The sequence below is a fragment of the Styela clava genome, chromosome 10 (assembly GCF_964204865.1).
Source record: "Styela clava chromosome 10, kaStyClav1.hap1.2, whole genome shotgun sequence".
In the NCBI taxonomy this organism is placed as follows: domain Eukaryota; kingdom Metazoa; phylum Chordata; class Ascidiacea; order Stolidobranchia; family Styelidae; genus Styela; species Styela clava.
Window position 1 is genome coordinate 472,849 of NC_135259.1, and position 17,206 is coordinate 490,054.

At 33.8% G+C, this 17,206-nt stretch overlaps 1 protein-coding gene across 5 annotated transcripts in view; it reads right to left on the reverse strand.

The window, feature by feature from the left end:
- The window catches only part of LOC144428077 (S-phase kinase-associated protein 2-like), a 287,944-nt gene that overhangs the window by 1,980 nt on the left and 268,758 nt on the right, over window positions 1–17,206 (reverse strand). Inside the window, exons 4-10 of one of the 5 annotated variants that reach the window (XM_078116748.1) lie at window positions 11,470–11,686; window positions 9,268–9,411; window positions 4,562–4,873; window positions 1,694–3,665; window positions 1,516–1,618; window positions 686–839; window positions 139–377 (exon numbers count right to left, since the gene is read on the reverse strand). In XM_078116748.1, the coding sequence (XP_077972874.1) occupies window positions 139–377; window positions 686–839; window positions 1,516–1,577 (455 nt within the window). In that variant the 5' untranslated portion in view covers window positions 1,578–1,618; window positions 1,694–3,665; window positions 4,562–4,873; window positions 9,268–9,411; window positions 11,470–11,686. Of the gene's footprint in view, window positions 1–138; window positions 378–685; window positions 840–1,515; window positions 1,619–1,693; window positions 3,666–4,561; window positions 4,874–5,274; window positions 5,452–5,841; window positions 5,984–6,296; window positions 7,345–9,267; window positions 9,412–11,469; window positions 11,687–12,453; window positions 12,519–16,271; window positions 16,414–17,206 lie in introns of those variants that run through there. The other 4 variants (XM_078116749.1, XM_078116750.1, XM_078116751.1 and 1 more) reach the window with 4 other exon arrangements.

The following is a 17,206-nucleotide window of genomic DNA, read 5'->3' on the forward strand; positions in this document are numbered from 1 at the left end:
TTCTATTTATCGTTAAATATTTGGATCAAAACTGATAGAAGTGTCTTTGTTTTGAATGCGAGTGCATAATGGTAGATCATCTTTTCAAGTTGTTACATAAAGGAATGTCTCAAATGTATAATGTTAATAATTACTCACAATAAACTATCTGGAGCTACAGAATAACATCGACTCATATTGACTCCTTTTAACGTGTCTGATAACCCGTGAATTAGCATATCCACCGCTGTAGAAGTCAGGTGATTGGAATCGCTGATATCAAGATCTTGAAGTCTTCTGCATCTTGCAACTATTTCAGCTACGTGGCCGTCCTGCATTGTATCTCGGAAACCTCCAAGGTTCAGGTGATTAATTGTTGAAGGAAGTCCTGACACAAGCTGAACATAGAATATATATATATAGTTAATAGTGATGTACAGATAATATGGGTTGCAGGGGCCCCATATTCTACTCAAATTTATGGAAATCAACTGCCGCTTCCAGTACATACGACAGACCACCAATAAATTTGATATCGAGATAAGAAAATTCAGGAAATATTGATGCATGATATCGAATCATAGGGATGATAATTACGGACATAACTTCTCAAAATAAATTAATCGTATCATATGCTTGAATAAATAAAGTAGTTTATGTCTTTTCGCAAATAATAGGTTAAATAATTTGTCTTCATTTAATTTACCTCTTCTGGTGAGTATCGACAAATCGATGACCAAGAGAGGTTGAGTTCAGTAAGCCGATTGCATGCCAACAGTATTTCGATCACGCCTGAAATAGTGACTTCTTTACATAATGTCAGATTTAAATGAGTCAGGAATAAACAGTTCGATATGCATCTGTGATATAAACGTAGAAAGAATTAAATTGTTTATTTTTTGACACCGGAGTTGATTAAAATAACATCATATTTTCCATATTTTGATCATATATATATAATATTTTGTTGCACAAATCATCGCGTGAGTCAATGTGCAGAATTTTGGGTACTCCCGAAGTATGTGTACCAGGTTAGGGTTAGCCCATATAATTTTGTTCCGATTTTGGGTTCTATTACGAGTTTGGGAACTGTCTATGTTAGCCAAGTGAATATATCCCTGTCCATAGGTTTCAGTCCCTTTACATAAATTGATGTAAAATGGGCGAACAAAATAAGTTACTTCCATATTGGTACACATACTTCTGGAGTGCGGAATTTTGAAATTAAAATAACAAATACATTTAGAAGTTCAACAATTCTCAATTTTGACTTGATTTCCGTCCAGTGGGTTATGGTAAGAATGACGACGAGCCTTGTTGAAAATACTATATATATATATATATATATAACATTATTCAGAATTGTATAAAGAAAATAGAAAATCATATTTTATAAAGTTGGTACTTTGTGCACAAAATCAAAATGTGCATACATAATAACCTGATTTCAAGCAAAGTTCGGATGTTCAATACTCAACTTTTTTTTCGTAGAAGTTAATTTAACCATATCTGGAATAATACATTACGATAACTCACGCGATTTTCTTCCATAATCTACATACTTGTAAGCATCTACCCAGAGACGAAATATTCAGCATTCTAAATATGTAGAGAACGATTTCTTACGGAAGGAAGAGGACTGCAAAAACAATATGATTGGTTGGAAATAAGTATGATATTATACGAGAAATTGATAAAAAAAAATTGGACTCACTTGAAATATCTTTACTAGACGATGATTTTGAATATGGGGATTTTCAAAGACCACAAGTGAATGGTTTTTCGTTAGAAAAATAGGCAGTGGGGTTTCTGTCGAATCTCCAATTTCGTCGTGGTTTTTCCGGAGTTCTACATTTCAATATGACATCGTGTGTAGGGCGCTTAGTTTTCGGCGTTCGTAACAGAAATGTTTCACTTCGTTCATTTGTGCATCCAGTTCTTCATCATATGATATTTCACCAATGATTCCCAAATCATCATATAAAAATTCTTTTTCCTTGTCGGCCTCTAAGATGCACAAATTATTCGTGGAGTCGCTTATTTCATCTACTTCCATTAGCCAGATATTAGATATATATAAAATAATACGGAAATAATTTAGGGATTCCAACGTTATAAATATTTCACAGTGGACTATAATTGGAAGATATCAGACGGTGGTTTGTCACGTTAAAATGGCTAAGTTAGAAAAAAGAAAAAAACTTGAACGGTGAAATTTTAGTTTCAACTCCCCAAAACCAATTTCACCTCATAGCTTGCGCCGCTCTACCCGTCCGCTTCCGTTTGCGGGGACGTTGTTACTCACCGAAGAGCGGATTGAAACATGAAACCGCGGACAGGAGTGAGGATATAGTATCAGTGTGAGAGCTGATTTTCCCTTGTGCCTTTTCCACTGTTCTTCAAAAAACAATGCCAAATAATTTTTCAGTAATTACAGCGTAAATCTTTTCAATGCGATCTTCCAAATTTTCATAACAGACAATCATAAAAATGAGTAAAGCGCTGTTTTTAGGAGAAATGGCAAAACTTTATTTGTCAACTTATTCCGGTCCAGATAGCATGATGCTTGGCACAGTGTTAAAAAAATGTTCCGCTGGCGCGTCAAAGCCCAATCTGTTATCTTACATATTTCAAAAGCGTTCAGATAGAGTTTGGCGTGGACTGGTTAAAGCAAAAACGCTTGGAACAGCTGGTCATAATCTTGTTACTAAACGCATTATCAATATGACATATCAAAGATAATAGAGGTAGACCCGGATCGGTGGTCCTAAAACTTCAATGACCTGTGTCCTCCTCTCAAAAACCCATTCTCTCGTATAAAAATTCAGGTTTTGCCTCAACGCATTTCCGTCAGTTATTTCATGGCCTTTATCTATAATAAAACAACCAACAAATGAAAGCGAAAAATTGCAAATCATTGCAATGGCAAAACTCACCTCAAATTAATATAGCCCTGGACATAATTAAAGTATTTGTTCGTGCCCTTCGCAGAAACGCCCCTGTGACTCTTCTAAAGGGCCGAGGGTCCAAAATGGAGAAAAGCAAACCTAACGACCCAAAGCTTCTTTTTTCATTATCCGCAAATCAATATAAACTGTTCAATACAATTATTTCTGCACAACAAAGTTTATTATAAAGTGAGAATAATAAAATCTATATGAATAGATGGAAATATAAAAAATTGGGCTTAAAAAATATTGTAGTCTTAGAACAAGAAAGTCTTAAGCTATTTCAACGCAGTTCGATAAATATTCATTTTAAACAACTTCAGTGTTTGAGGGTGTCTAAATATTGCGGGGTCGTCACGCTCTATAAAGGGACGTAGAAAAATAGTAGAGGCGAAATGGAACAAAATTACTTTTATGACTTGTATGAAAGTATTTATTGAATTTGTATCGAAACCAATATTTGACTTCGTTAATCACTTGGCTCTAAAACTTGTCACGTTGTTGAAGAATTTGTGCGGGATTATATTTTTGAAAATTAAACTTCGATGTTTATTCGCCATGGTGATATCTCTCACACAAATTACCACAAATATATTTGCTAATTTCAGCTGCATATCCCGGAGTTAGATTTTCAAAACCATCGTTTGCGAGGAGAAGTCTAGATTCGTCTCCAGCTATTTCTTGGAGCTGCTCCATGTTAAGTTTTCCAGTTGTCGGCGTGATTCCGAGAGCAAATGTCTGAAACGGGACAACAGATTAGAGGTTTACTTTTTTTCCTGAGGGAAAATAAATTTGATAAGATGGGCTAATTATATGGGGAACCACGGCCTCTCGTCCAGTTACTAGTCCATGTTGGGCATGGGATTCGTTAGCCAGTTATTTGTTTCAGATTCGTGGGTTAATAGTGGGGAAAGTTGTAACCGACCAGCGGTTATAAATGAACGATCATACGGCACCCCAGTACGAAGGAAAAGAGTGCAAAACTTTATGCTTTGTTTTTGTTCAACTGTTTAAACTTTATAGCTTTGTATAAAATTCGTAATTTTGGCAAAGCATTTGAATTCTGAGATATTTTACTTTCATGAGATTCTTGAAATTGTCGAAGTGCGAACAAGGTTTTAAACCACCAATGTAGTGGTTTTCATATTTTATTATTTGCCAATTAGTTGCTATCACTTGCAATCTGATAACTCTAACCAGTGGCGAGATTCAAATTTCAAGAACAGGTTGTCTCTTGTATCAAACTCAATAACAATGGATTCTATATTTCCAAAAGCAATACCGAACTTATAGCGCTTTCACTAATCGTCATATTTACTAATGTATGTCATAAACTTAACTACAGCACTTTTGGTGTTACGGAGCCCGTGGAGAGGTTGGCTATTATTTACGCAGCACCAAAATAAATTTATGAAAATAAAAGCAAAAAGTCAATGTTATTCACCAATTAACGTAAAATTAGATAACGTCATATGTGAACCGCCTTGTTGTCACAGTTCGAAGCTATCGATGTAAAATTTTATTAATGCCTGTTCTGTTTTCATGGACAGAAATTTACGTATGTAAAACAATTTATGTAAGAATTCTATTATACAGATCTTTCAAATAAATTTGTAATATTGGAGAAATTCTACCTCGCGCAGTTTCGACTACCACAGACTTAAGTCCACTACACGACAAGATATTCAACTGCATTTAAACACCTTTATACAATTCTATATTCTACACTTGTCAGCAAACGAAGATAGACAAACAGCCAATTTAGATTCATTAAACATAGTGTTTATATTCATTATGACGTCATACTAAATTGCCTGGGAAACAAAGAAGGATGAAATAAAGATGTAAGTATTCGTAAGTAAGGCAAGTATTAGTCTGTATCGGTTTTATAACTCCATAAATAATGTTTCTATTAATTTTGACGTCATACTGAACCGATGGCCAGCCTGGTGAATAAAAAAGGATAAAATGATTACAAAAGTTTAAATATTAAAAAAGTACAGGCGTTTAGGACCTTTGGAATGTCAATGACAGCAAACACGATTTAGTAAGTGATATAACTGATTCCAACAATATAACACGACCATACAACTGACTCGATTTAATGAAGCGCACTCGCGTTTTCTGAATGTATGTAAGATTAAAGATTCTCACGCTCGAGAAACACCTGCAACAAGACCGAACAACTAATAATATTAAATCAAAATAAATATCTTGACTAAGACTTTCTTGACGTGTTGAAAAGAATTTTTACAAAAATTTAAGTATGTTAAACAATTTATGTAGGAATTCTATTATAAAGATCTTTCAAAAAAGTATGTAATTTGTAATATTAGAGAAATTCTACCTCGCGCAGTTTCGACTGCCACAGACTTAAGCCCACTACACGGCAAGAGTTTCAACTGCTTTTAAACACCTTTATACAATTCTACATTCTATACTTGTCAGCAAACGTAGATAGACGAACAGCCAAATTAGATTCAATAAAATAGTGTTTATATTCATTATGATGTCATACTAAATCGCAAACCGGCCTGAGAAACAAAGACGGATGAAATAATGATGCAAGATTAAATACCAAAAGGTACCAACGTTTAGGACCCACGCTATTGGCATTTTTCACAGCTTAGGATAACTTACAACATGCGTAAATAAATTTAGTCACTGAAACGTTGGGTTAAAAAAACATGGCACAAACAATGTTAATGAGAGCAATCGCGATTTAGTAAGTGATAGCCTATCCTACAACTAATTCTGGCAATATACCACGTCCATAACACTGACACGTTTTCATTGTAAATTTGCTCAAAGCAAAGTCACGCGAAATTACTCAAAAGGTCTTTGATCTCAATTTTGTATACTTCATTAGCGTTTCAATAGTTACAAAATAGCCTAAATACAACAGCAAACTCACAATTCACTGAAATATTCTTGTTATCTTTTTCTCTTCTCTGAAACTGGTTTGACTTCTCCTCCTTTCTAAAAGAATTTGTGTTTATTTTTCAAATGCATCTCAGCTTGATAAAAGCCTGTCTTTTGCGCGTATCGTTGACTCCCTGGAATAAAAATAAAGCATTTACTGCATTGTTTTAACTAATTACTGCGTCATGAGGAACCTATTTCTAACATTTCAATGTGGATAAAGAAAACATAAAAGGCTTTTAAGCTTAAAGCACACTCGTGTTTCCTGAACGTATGTAAGATTAAAGATTCTCACCCTCGATAAATACCTGCAACAAGACCGAATACCTCATAACAATTTATTAAAATAAATATCTTGACTGAAACTTTTTCGATGTTAAACGATTTATGTAGCAATCCTATTATACAGATCTTTCAAAAATAATTGTAATATTAGAGAAATTCTACCTCGCGCAGTTTCGACTACCACAGACTTAAGCTCACTACACGGCAAGAGTTTCAACTGCATTCAAACACCTCAACACAATTCTACATTCTACACTTCAGCAAACGTAGATAGACGAACAGCAATCACGATTTAGTAAGTGATAGCCTATAACTAATGCTGGCAATATAACACGACAACAACACTGACACGTTTTCATTGTAAATTTGCTCAAAGCAAAGTCACGAGAACTTACTCGAAAGATGATCTCAAAGTTAAGCTAACGACGACCACTAATTTCATTTTACTTATTGTCACCATCAAGAATATTAAAGGGATAAATGGAATAGGTTTTCAGGTAGATCGACTTATGACAAGAGTTGATAGGAAAATATATCAAAGCACTTTAGAGTTGAGGCGTATGCCGTATATACGATAATATCGAATAATTGCTGGCAAGCAGGTCGAAACATTAGAAATATTGTATGAAGAAAATGCAGCGAAAATACTAAATGACGATTGAGGATAACTTTTTTTTTATTTCAACTTATTTTTTCTCTACCAATGAGAATATTTACCGACCTTTCATTACCCAAACTTTATCTGAGATATGACTTAAAATGGATAGCTGAAAAACGGGCCAACGCGCCAACAAATACTGCATGAAAAAAATCACATAGCCAGTATTTAATAAGTTACTGTTAGCATAGCTTATTGACAAAAATAGACCGTTTCTAAACTTCTTGCATTTGAAATGATTCATTTTTTCAATACTTGAGATCATTTGGCATTAATTAAAATTATATAAAGGTACAAAATCGCGTTCGCAGCACCCCGTTCGTGTTAAAAAGTTGATGGAACAAAATTTGAAATGAAATAGGAGTCGAACATTTTTCTTCAATATCAAGAAACAAGTATAATTATCGCAATATTAAAGCGTATTAGTGTTTTACTATGTTTCTTGATATAAACTTTTATGTGCGTCGGAAGGTCAACTGAACAGATGAAAGTACTGAAAGCTGAAAGTGATTGTTTGCAATCGCTGAAGACTTGAGCACACCGCACGGCACGAGTTTCAACCGCGTTTTGCAGGTTCAGGAATTGCCTCATTGCTGCTCACAGTCGTCGGTTGCGGTCACGTTTAGTCGTAGATGCGCCTGTCGTAAAATATTTCTCCGAACTCGGACATGCAAATGAGAAATAGCAGATGACACGCAATAAGAGCAGAGTTTAAAATCGTACTCCTCCAGACATTGTTCCAAATGTTCTCGGAGTCTCCAGTAAAGTCTGTCTGGTTTTTAATTAACCTCCACAGAGAAAAGTATTCGTCAGGGCAAACTCAGTCCCTGATTCAAAAACAAAGAAAACCCAACATTGATTAACTTTTATGTGAAAAGTTTGGATCTTTTTTTACAAATCCTGCGTCAAAAAACAACCCCGCCACCGCTTTAACTAAGAAAAGTAAATATCCAGTTAGGGTTTGGCTTGGGGTTAGGAATGCTGATTATTCTGGGAATTAAAATTTTTAAATCATTTATAACCCTAACTTGATGACTGATTGCTAATTTGTTATTTCAAAACTTGGCGTGGTGTTTGTCTCAAATCTCGCATTTTCCCATTATTGTCAGGGTCTCGGTATAAAAGATTCAAATAATTATGTGATGATTTTCATTGCACTAGTTCGTTAAGTGTAATAATTTGAACTTGATATTTAGACACAGTTATGTTGAACGACAGCTCTCCTATAAGGACTCAGTTCAGTTCTGAATCTGATGACGCATGACGTTACGCAGTCGACTAAAATCATCTGACGCAGTGTACCATAACAGTATTTCGACAGTGTTTCGATTAATCATTGTAATTAGCAAATTGATAGCAAGCAGCTCAGATGCATTGTCACTGTCTAGCTTAATGTTCATTGTTAGTTAGAGTCTTCGGAGACGTTTCTGATGTTGAGTATTGGTTTTAGTATTCTCAATTTTGCGGTTAGGAATACCTATTTGGATTGAAGTTAGAATCGGGGTTGAATGTGAGATGCCCGATTGTAATTAAAATATAATTTTTGACTGCAGGTTAGGGCTGTATTATAGTTATACTAGGTAAATAACAGCTGCTTTTATATTTTAGACATGCAAGTTACATTGAGTTCACTTTGGATTAAACTTTATTGGATAGTGTCACCTGGGGATCTAAATCATGTGGTATGTATCTAATCAGTCTCAAATAAAGTAATGTATATATAATTTTATGGATTTAGTTATCTGCTGATATTTGTAAATTTTAATTGCCACTGTACACCATTGTAAGATTTGTATAGATATCCGCATGTTATATTCAGTTTGTTCATTGTTTTCTGTAGGTTACGTTCGAGATGTCGATGTTCCTGATTTTGTTTCAGGTACCATCGTAATAATTGTTATGAAAGAATTAAACCGATTTCAAATTAGATTCAATTGCGGCAAAACTTTGAGGCACAGAAGGCGAGATGGGCACTTTATCGCTTTGAGTCGAGTTGCTTAAAAACTGAATATAGTTGACAATAAATCGATTTGGCTGGGACAGGGCATGGGGCACGTTGACAATGGTCTCCATTCACGTAAGCCAGGAGAGTAGAAGGTTAACTCATTCTTAAATGTTATCAAAACAAGAAGAACCGTGTTCGCTCGCGATGTAATCAAGTGTGGATGAATGAGTGATTAATCTCATTTCGGAGTATAATATAATTTCATAAAATGACGAGAGATTACTGACTATACGGAAAATAAAATCAAAAATAATTCTTATGTTGTGACTAGATTTCGGGACTACTTCAAATTGGAAAGTAATGCATTTGGAAAAATACCTATATCTGAAAGATACAGACATGAGTATTTTTAGTCAATAATTTGATTTTGAACAAAACATAACGTTCATATATGATTGCTTTTTAATGTGAATAAGAAGATTCTTTAAACAGGGTTATTGTCGAAAATATCGTAGGTCTCAAAAACTTACGTATGTCATTATTCTTCTCCAAATCTTTGTAGTCAGAATCTCCTCTTCCATCAATGAATTGAAACACCGTTTTACAAATCTACATTCTACGTTGGTCAGCATACATATTTAGAGGAGCAGGAAATCGCCTGTATCGGTTTTTATCTGCAATCAAATTATAAATCTGTAAAACAATGTTTATGTTCATTATGACGTCATATTGGATCGGCTTGGTAAACAAGGAATGGTACAGATATGATGAAAATTTAAATACCAAAAAAGTACCAACGTATAGCACGTATACGCTTTTGACATTTTTCACAACTGAGGGTGACTTGAGACATGCGTAAATAAATTAAGTCACTGAACCATTGGGTTGAAAGGAAATTGACACAATGAATGTCAATAACAGCAATCGCGATTTAGTAAGTGATAGCCTATAATTAATGCTGATAATATAACTGAAGATAAGAAGAATAAGCTTTCAGGTAAGTCGACTTGAGACAAGAGTTGTAGGAAAATAAAAATAAAACTTTAGTTTAGAGTAAAGGTGTATGTCGTATATGCGATAATATCTAAAAATTTCTGGCAAGCAGGTTGAAACATTATAAATATAGTATGAGGAAAATACAGCGAAAATGCTAAATGACTATCGTGGATAACTTTTTCATTTCAGCCTATTTGTGACCAATGAGATTATGTACCGGCCTTTCATTTACTAAATTATATCTGAGATATTACTGAACATTTACCAAGTAACTGAAGAACGGACCAACGCGCCAACAAATACTGAAAAAAATCTGAAAATCACATAGCCAGTATTCATTAAGTTACCGTTAGGTCATTGACAGAAACAGACCCAATCTAACTTCCTTGCATTTGAGATGATTCATTTTTTTTTCAATACTTAAGATCATTTGGCATTTGTTAAATATATATAAATATACAAAATCCTTGTAGTAGAACATATAAAGTCGCATCAAATTAGATGCAAACATTCCCTTTTGAATAGTCTAACTAGGAGACTTGGTTATTTTCTTTACAGAATAGTGTTCGTGTTCGAGGTACTACTATATATCATTGCCGATTAGGAAACAATTCACGACCAATTTAAATCCCAGATATAATCAGTTAAAAATTCATTGGAAATAAAATTTGCAATGGACTACATTTTTCAAGATATTAAGAAACGAGCAAAATTAAAGCGTTTACGTCTTTAACTTTTTTTCTAAATATAAACTTTTATATGCGTCGGAAGTGCAACTGAACAGCTAAAAGTACTGAAAGCTAAAAGTGATTTTTTTAACAATTTACAAATTCAACCAAAACTTGTTTTTGATGATAAAAAACAAAAAATTACAATTAACTATAAACCAAACAAGCCTTTTTTGATTGCGACATAATTGCTTTCTGTACAGTAACGCGTTATATTTGATACTACTATACAATATTATTAAGTTTGGAACCATTGACAACTAAAAATAGTATTGTTTTGCAAAAAATAGATAAATAAAAAAAATAAAATAAATAAATAAATAAATAAATAATAGTATTGTTAATAATAATAATAGTAAATAAAAATAGTATTGTTTGCAATCGTTAGACAGCTTCATACCTTCAGATATGATGAGATTCACTATCAACGGAGGAAAAGTTATCAATGAACTACGAATAAAACGTTTTTCAATTTTTTACGTCCAAAATAAACATATATAACTAAAAATGGCATTCGATATGCATACATGCAAGCCATGCCAGTCATGGGCATGTATTCCGTGGTTCTAAAAATTGAATATTTCTGTTGTTGCTAGGAACGAATTAAAAGCTTACTTCATTAGCGTTTCAATAGTTACAAACCCGCATGAAATAAATACCAAACTCACATTTCACCGGAATTATCCTATTGACCATAGTCCATAGTATATTATACTTTGTGTTCCTCCGCAGGTAATCCAGAGTGGATAAATAAGTGAGTGAGCTCAAGTTGGGGTGAAATAATTTTATTAAATGATGATAAGATTACCGACTATACGAAAATTAAAATCAAATCAATTTCATGTGTTGTGACGAGATTTCGGGAGCACTTCAAACTTGCGCAATACAACATTTTGAAAAATATGAGTGATTTTATTAATTCAATAATTTGGATTTTAGCAAAACATTACGTTGATATGTGAATCAGAAGGTTCCTCAAAAGCGTTATATCAAAAAAAAATATTACACCTCAAAATCTTACGCCTCTCATTAAGCTTCTCTAAATCTTTGTAGTCAGAATCTCCTCTTCTATCAATGAATTGAAACAACTTTATACGATTCTACACTCCACATTGGTCAGCAAACGACAAGTATTTGTCTGTATCGGTTTTTATCAACAATCACATTATAACTCCATAAATAATGTTTCTATTCATTTTGACGTCATTCTGAACCGATGGCCAGTCTGCTGGTGAATAAAAACGGATATAATGATTACAAAAGTTTAAATATCAAAAAAGTACAGACGTTTAAAATAAATATCTTGACTGAAACTTTCTCGACGTGTTGTAAAGAATTTGTACAGAAATTTACGTATTTAAAACAATTTATGTAAGAATACTATTATACATTTCTTTAAAAAAAGATTGTAATATTGGAGAAATTCGACCTCGCGCAGTTTCGACTACCACAGACTTAAGCCCACTACATGGCAAGAGTTTCAACTGCATTTAAACACCTTTATACAATTCTACATTCTACACTTGTCAGCAAACGTAGATAGACGAACAGCCAAATTAGATTCATTAATATAGTGTTTATATTCATTATGACGTCATACTGATTTGTAAACCGGCCTGGAAATCAAAGCAGCATGAAATAATGATGCAAGATTAAATACCAAAAGGTACCAACGTTTAGGACCCACGCTATTGGCATTTTTCACAGCTGAGGATAACTTACAACATGCATAAATATATTTAGTCATTGAAACATTGGGTTGAAAAGAAATTGGCACAAACAATGTTAATGAGAGCAATCGCGATTTAGTAAGTGATAGCCTATAACTAATGCTGGCAATATAACACGACCATACAACTGACACGTTTTCATTGTAAATTTGCTTAAAGCAAAGTCACGCGAACTTACTCAAAAGATCTTTGATCTCAATCTTGTTTACTTCATTAGCGTTTCAATAGTTACAAAATAGCCTAAATACAACAGCAAACTCACATTTCACTGAAATAGTCTTATTATCTTTTTCTCTTCTCTGAATCTGGTTTGTCTTCTCCTCTTTTCTAAAAGAATTTGTGTATATTTCTCTAATGCTTCACAGTTTAATAAAAGTCGGTCTTTTGCTCGTATCGCTGACTCTTTGGAATAAAAATAAAGCATGTACTGCATTGTTTTAACTAATTATTGTTCATGAAGAACCTATTTCTAACATTTCAATGTGGAAAAATGAAACATAAAAGGCTTAAGCTTAAGCGCACTCGTGTTTTCTGAATGTATGTGAGATTAAAGATTCTCACGCTCGAGAAATACCTGCAACAAGACCGAACAACTCATAATATTTAATTAAAATAAATATCTTGACTAAAACTTTCTCGACGTATTTTTTACCAATGAGAATATGTACCGACCTTTCATTTACTAAACTTTATCTGAGATATGACTTAAAATTAGTAGCTGAAAAACGGGCCAACGCGCCAACAAATACTGAAAAAAATCTGAAAATCACATAGCCAGTATTGATTGAGTTACTGTTAGGTTATTGACAGAAATAGACCGTTTCTAAACTCCTTGCATTTGAAATGATTCATTTTTTCAATACTTGAGATCATTTGGCGTTTTTTAAAAACATATAAATGTATAAAATCGCGTTCGAAGCACGCCGTTCGTTTTAAAAAATTGATAAAACAAAATTTGCAATAGAATAAGAATCGAACATTTTTTTTTAATATCAAGAAACGAGTATAGTTATAGTATTATTAAAGCGTTTTAGTGTTTTACTTTGCTTCTTGATATAAACTTTCATGTGCGTCGGTAGGTCAACTGAACAGATAAAAGTACTGGAAGCTGAAAGTGATTTTTTGCAATCGCTGAAGACTTGAGCACACCGCACGACACCATTTTCAACTGCGTTTTGCAGGTTCAGGAATTGCTCACAGTCGTCGGTTGCGGTCACGTTTAGTCGTAGATGCGTCTGTAGTAAAATATTTCTCCGAACCCGGACATGCAAATGAGAAATAGAAGATGACACGCAATATGAGCAGAGTTCGAAATCGTACTCCACAAAAGATTGTTCCAAATGTTTTCGGAGTCTCTAGTAAAGTCTGTCTGGTTTTTATTTAACCTCCACTGAGGAAAGTATTACTCAGGGCACCTTAGCCCCTGATTCAAAAACAAAGAAGCCCAACGTTGAGTAACTTTTATGTGAAACGTTTGGATCTTTTTTACAAATCCTGCGCGAAAAAACGAACCCGCCACCGCTCTAACTAAAAAAAGTAATTATCCAGTAAGGATTTGACTTGGGGTTAGGAATGCTGATTTCCCCGAATATTAAAATTGTTAAATCATTTATAACCCTAACTTGATGAATGATTTGCTAATTTGTTCTTTTAAAACTTGGCGGGGTGTTTGCCTCAAATGTCGCATTTTCCTATTATTGTCGGGGTCTCGGTATAAAAGATTCAAATAATTATGTGCTAACTGATGACTTTCATTGCACTAGTTCGTTAAGTGCAGTTGTTTGAACTTGTTATTTAGACACAGTTATGTTGAACGACAGCTCTCCTATTAGGACTCAGTTCAGTTCTGAATATGATGACGCATGACGTCACGCAGTCGACGAATATCATCTGACGCAGTGTCCAATAACAGTATTTCGACAGTGTTTCGATTAATCACTGTAATTAGCAAATTGATAGCAAGCAGCTCATATGCATTGTCACTGTCTAGCTTAATGTTTATTGTTAGTTAGTGTCTTCGGAGACGTTTCTGATGTTTAGTATTGGTTTTAGTATTCTCCATTTTGCAGTTAGAAATACCAATTTGGATTGAAGTTAGAAGGTGCCCGATTGTAATTAAAATATAATTTTTGACTGCAGGTTAGGGCTGTATTATAGTTATACAAGATAAATAACAGCTGCTTTTATATTTTATTCATGCAAGATACATTGAGTTCACATTGGATTAAACTTCATTGAATAGTGTCACCTGGGGATCTAAACATGGGGTAAGTATCTAATCAGTCTCAAATAAAGAAATCTATAAATAATTTTATGCATTTAAATATCTGCTGATATTTGTAAATTTTAATTGCCACTGTACACTACTGTAAGATTTGTTTAGATATCCGCATGTTATATTCAGTTTGTTCATTGTTTAATGTAGGTTAAGTTCGAGATGTCGATGTTCCTGATTTTGTTTCAAGTACCATCGTATTAATTGCTATGGAAGAATTAAACAGATTTAAATTTGGATTCAATTGCGGCAAATCTTTGAGGCACAGAAAGTGAGATTGGCACTTTATCGCTGTGAGTCGAGTTGCTTGAAAGCTGAATATGGTTGAAATAAATCGAATTGGCTGGGACAGGGCATGGGGCACGTTGACAATGGTCTCCATTCACGTAAGCCAGGAAAGTAGAATGTTAACTCATTCTTAAATGTTATCCGAAGCGATGGCCAGCCTGGTGAATAAAGAAGGATAAAATGATTACATAAGTTTAAATATCAAAAAAGTACAAACGTTTAGGACCTTTGGAATGTCAAAGAAAGCAAATGCGACTTAGTAAGTGATATATCTGATTCTAACAACATTACACGACCATACAACTGACTCGATTTTATAGGAAAATTTGCTCAAAGCAAAGTCACGCAAACTTACTCAAATAATCTTTGATCACAATTTTGTTTAATTCATTAGCGTTTCAATAGTTATAAAATAGCCTAAATACAACAGCAAACTCACATTTCACTGAAATAAAAATATTATCTTTTGCTCTTCTGTGAATCTGGTTTGTCTTCTCCTCTTTTCGAAAAGAATTTGTGTATAATTCTCAAATTCTCCACAGTTTATCCTGTTTGATTTGGTTTTGTGATCTAAATAGTTTAATGAAAGTCGGTCTTTTGCGCATATCGCTGATTCCCTGGAATAAAAATAAAGCATTTACTACATTGTGTTAACTAATTATTGCGTCATGAGCAACCTATTTCTAAAATTTCTATGTGGACAAAGAAAACATAAAAGGCTTAAGCTGAAGCTCACTCGTATTTTCTGAATGTATGTAAGATTAAAGATTCTCACGCTCGAGAAATACCTGCAACAAGACCGAATAACTCATATTATTTAATTAAGATAAATATCTTGACTGAAACTTTCTCGAGGTGTTGTAAAGAATTTCTACAGAATTTGCATATGTAAAACAATTTATGTAGGAATTCTATTATACAGATCTTTCAAAAAAGATTGTAATATAAGAGAAATTCTACCTCGCGCAGTTTCGACTACCACAGACTTAAGCCCACTACACGGCAAGAGTTTCAACTGCATTTAAACACCTTTATACAATTCTATATTCTACACTTGTCAGCAAACGTAGATAGACAAACAGCCAATTTAGATTCATTAAAAAGTAGTGTTTATATTCATTATGACGTCATACTAAATTGCCTGGGAAACAAAGCAGCATGAAATAAAGATGCAATATTAAATACCAAAAGGTACCAACGTTTAGGATCCACGCTATTGGCATTTTCCACAGCTGAGGATAACTTACAACATGCATAAATAATTTTAGTCACTGAAACATTGGGTTGAAAAGAAATTGGCACAAACAATGTTAATGACAGCAATCGCGATTTAGTGAGTGATAGCCTATAATTAATGCTGGCAATATAACACGACCATAACACTGACACGTTTTCATTGTAAATTTGCTCAAAGCAAAGTCACGCGAACTTACTCAAAAGATCTTTGATCTCAATCTTGTTTACTTCATTAGCGTTTCAATAGTTACAAAATAGCCTAAATACAACAGCAAACTCACATTTTACTGAAATAATCTTGTTATCTTTTTCTCTTCTCTGAATCTGGTTTGTCTTCTCCTCTTTTCTAAAAGAATTTGTGTATATTTCTCTAATGCTTCACAGTTTAATGAAAGTCGGTCTTTTGCTCGTATGGCTGACTCTCTGGAATAAAAATAAATCATGTACTGCATTGTTTTAACTAATTTTTGTTCATGAAGAACATATTTCTAACACTTCAATGTGGACAAATGAAACATAAAGGGCTTAAGCTTAATTACAATCGGGCATTTCGCATTTAACCCCGAATCTGACTTCAATCCAAATTGGTATTTCTAACTGCAAAATGGAGAATACTAAAACCAATACTAAAAATCAGAAACGTCTCCGAAGACACTAACAATGAACATTAAGCTAGACAGTGACAATGCATCCGAGCTGATTGCTATCAATTTGCTAATTACAGTGATTAATCAAAAACTGTCGAAATACTGTTATGGGACACTGCGTCAGACGATTTTCGTCCATTGCGTAACGTAATGCGTCATTATATCCAGAACTGAACTGAGTCCTTATAGGAGAGCTGTCGTTCAACATAACTGTGTCTAAATATCAAGTTCAAACAATTACACTTAACGAACTAGTGCAGGGATGGCGAACCACTGACCCACGTGTCACAAAGTGACCCACCGCGTTTTATTCGTGACCCGCCAAGGCACGAATAAAATAAAAATAAAATGCTAACATTAGTAATAAAAATTGATAAAACCGGTCATAAATTAATCTAACAATAACTAAACTATTATAATGTACCGTCGGGGCCGTGATCGCTTATTCTCAAATTGTTAATTTTTGAACCGGTATGGATATTTTCAAAACCCCTAATCTTAGACGCAAGTCTGCACCGCCGTGTACCGTTATTCAGCTATTGGCTCTGATATCGTTAATGACATAACAA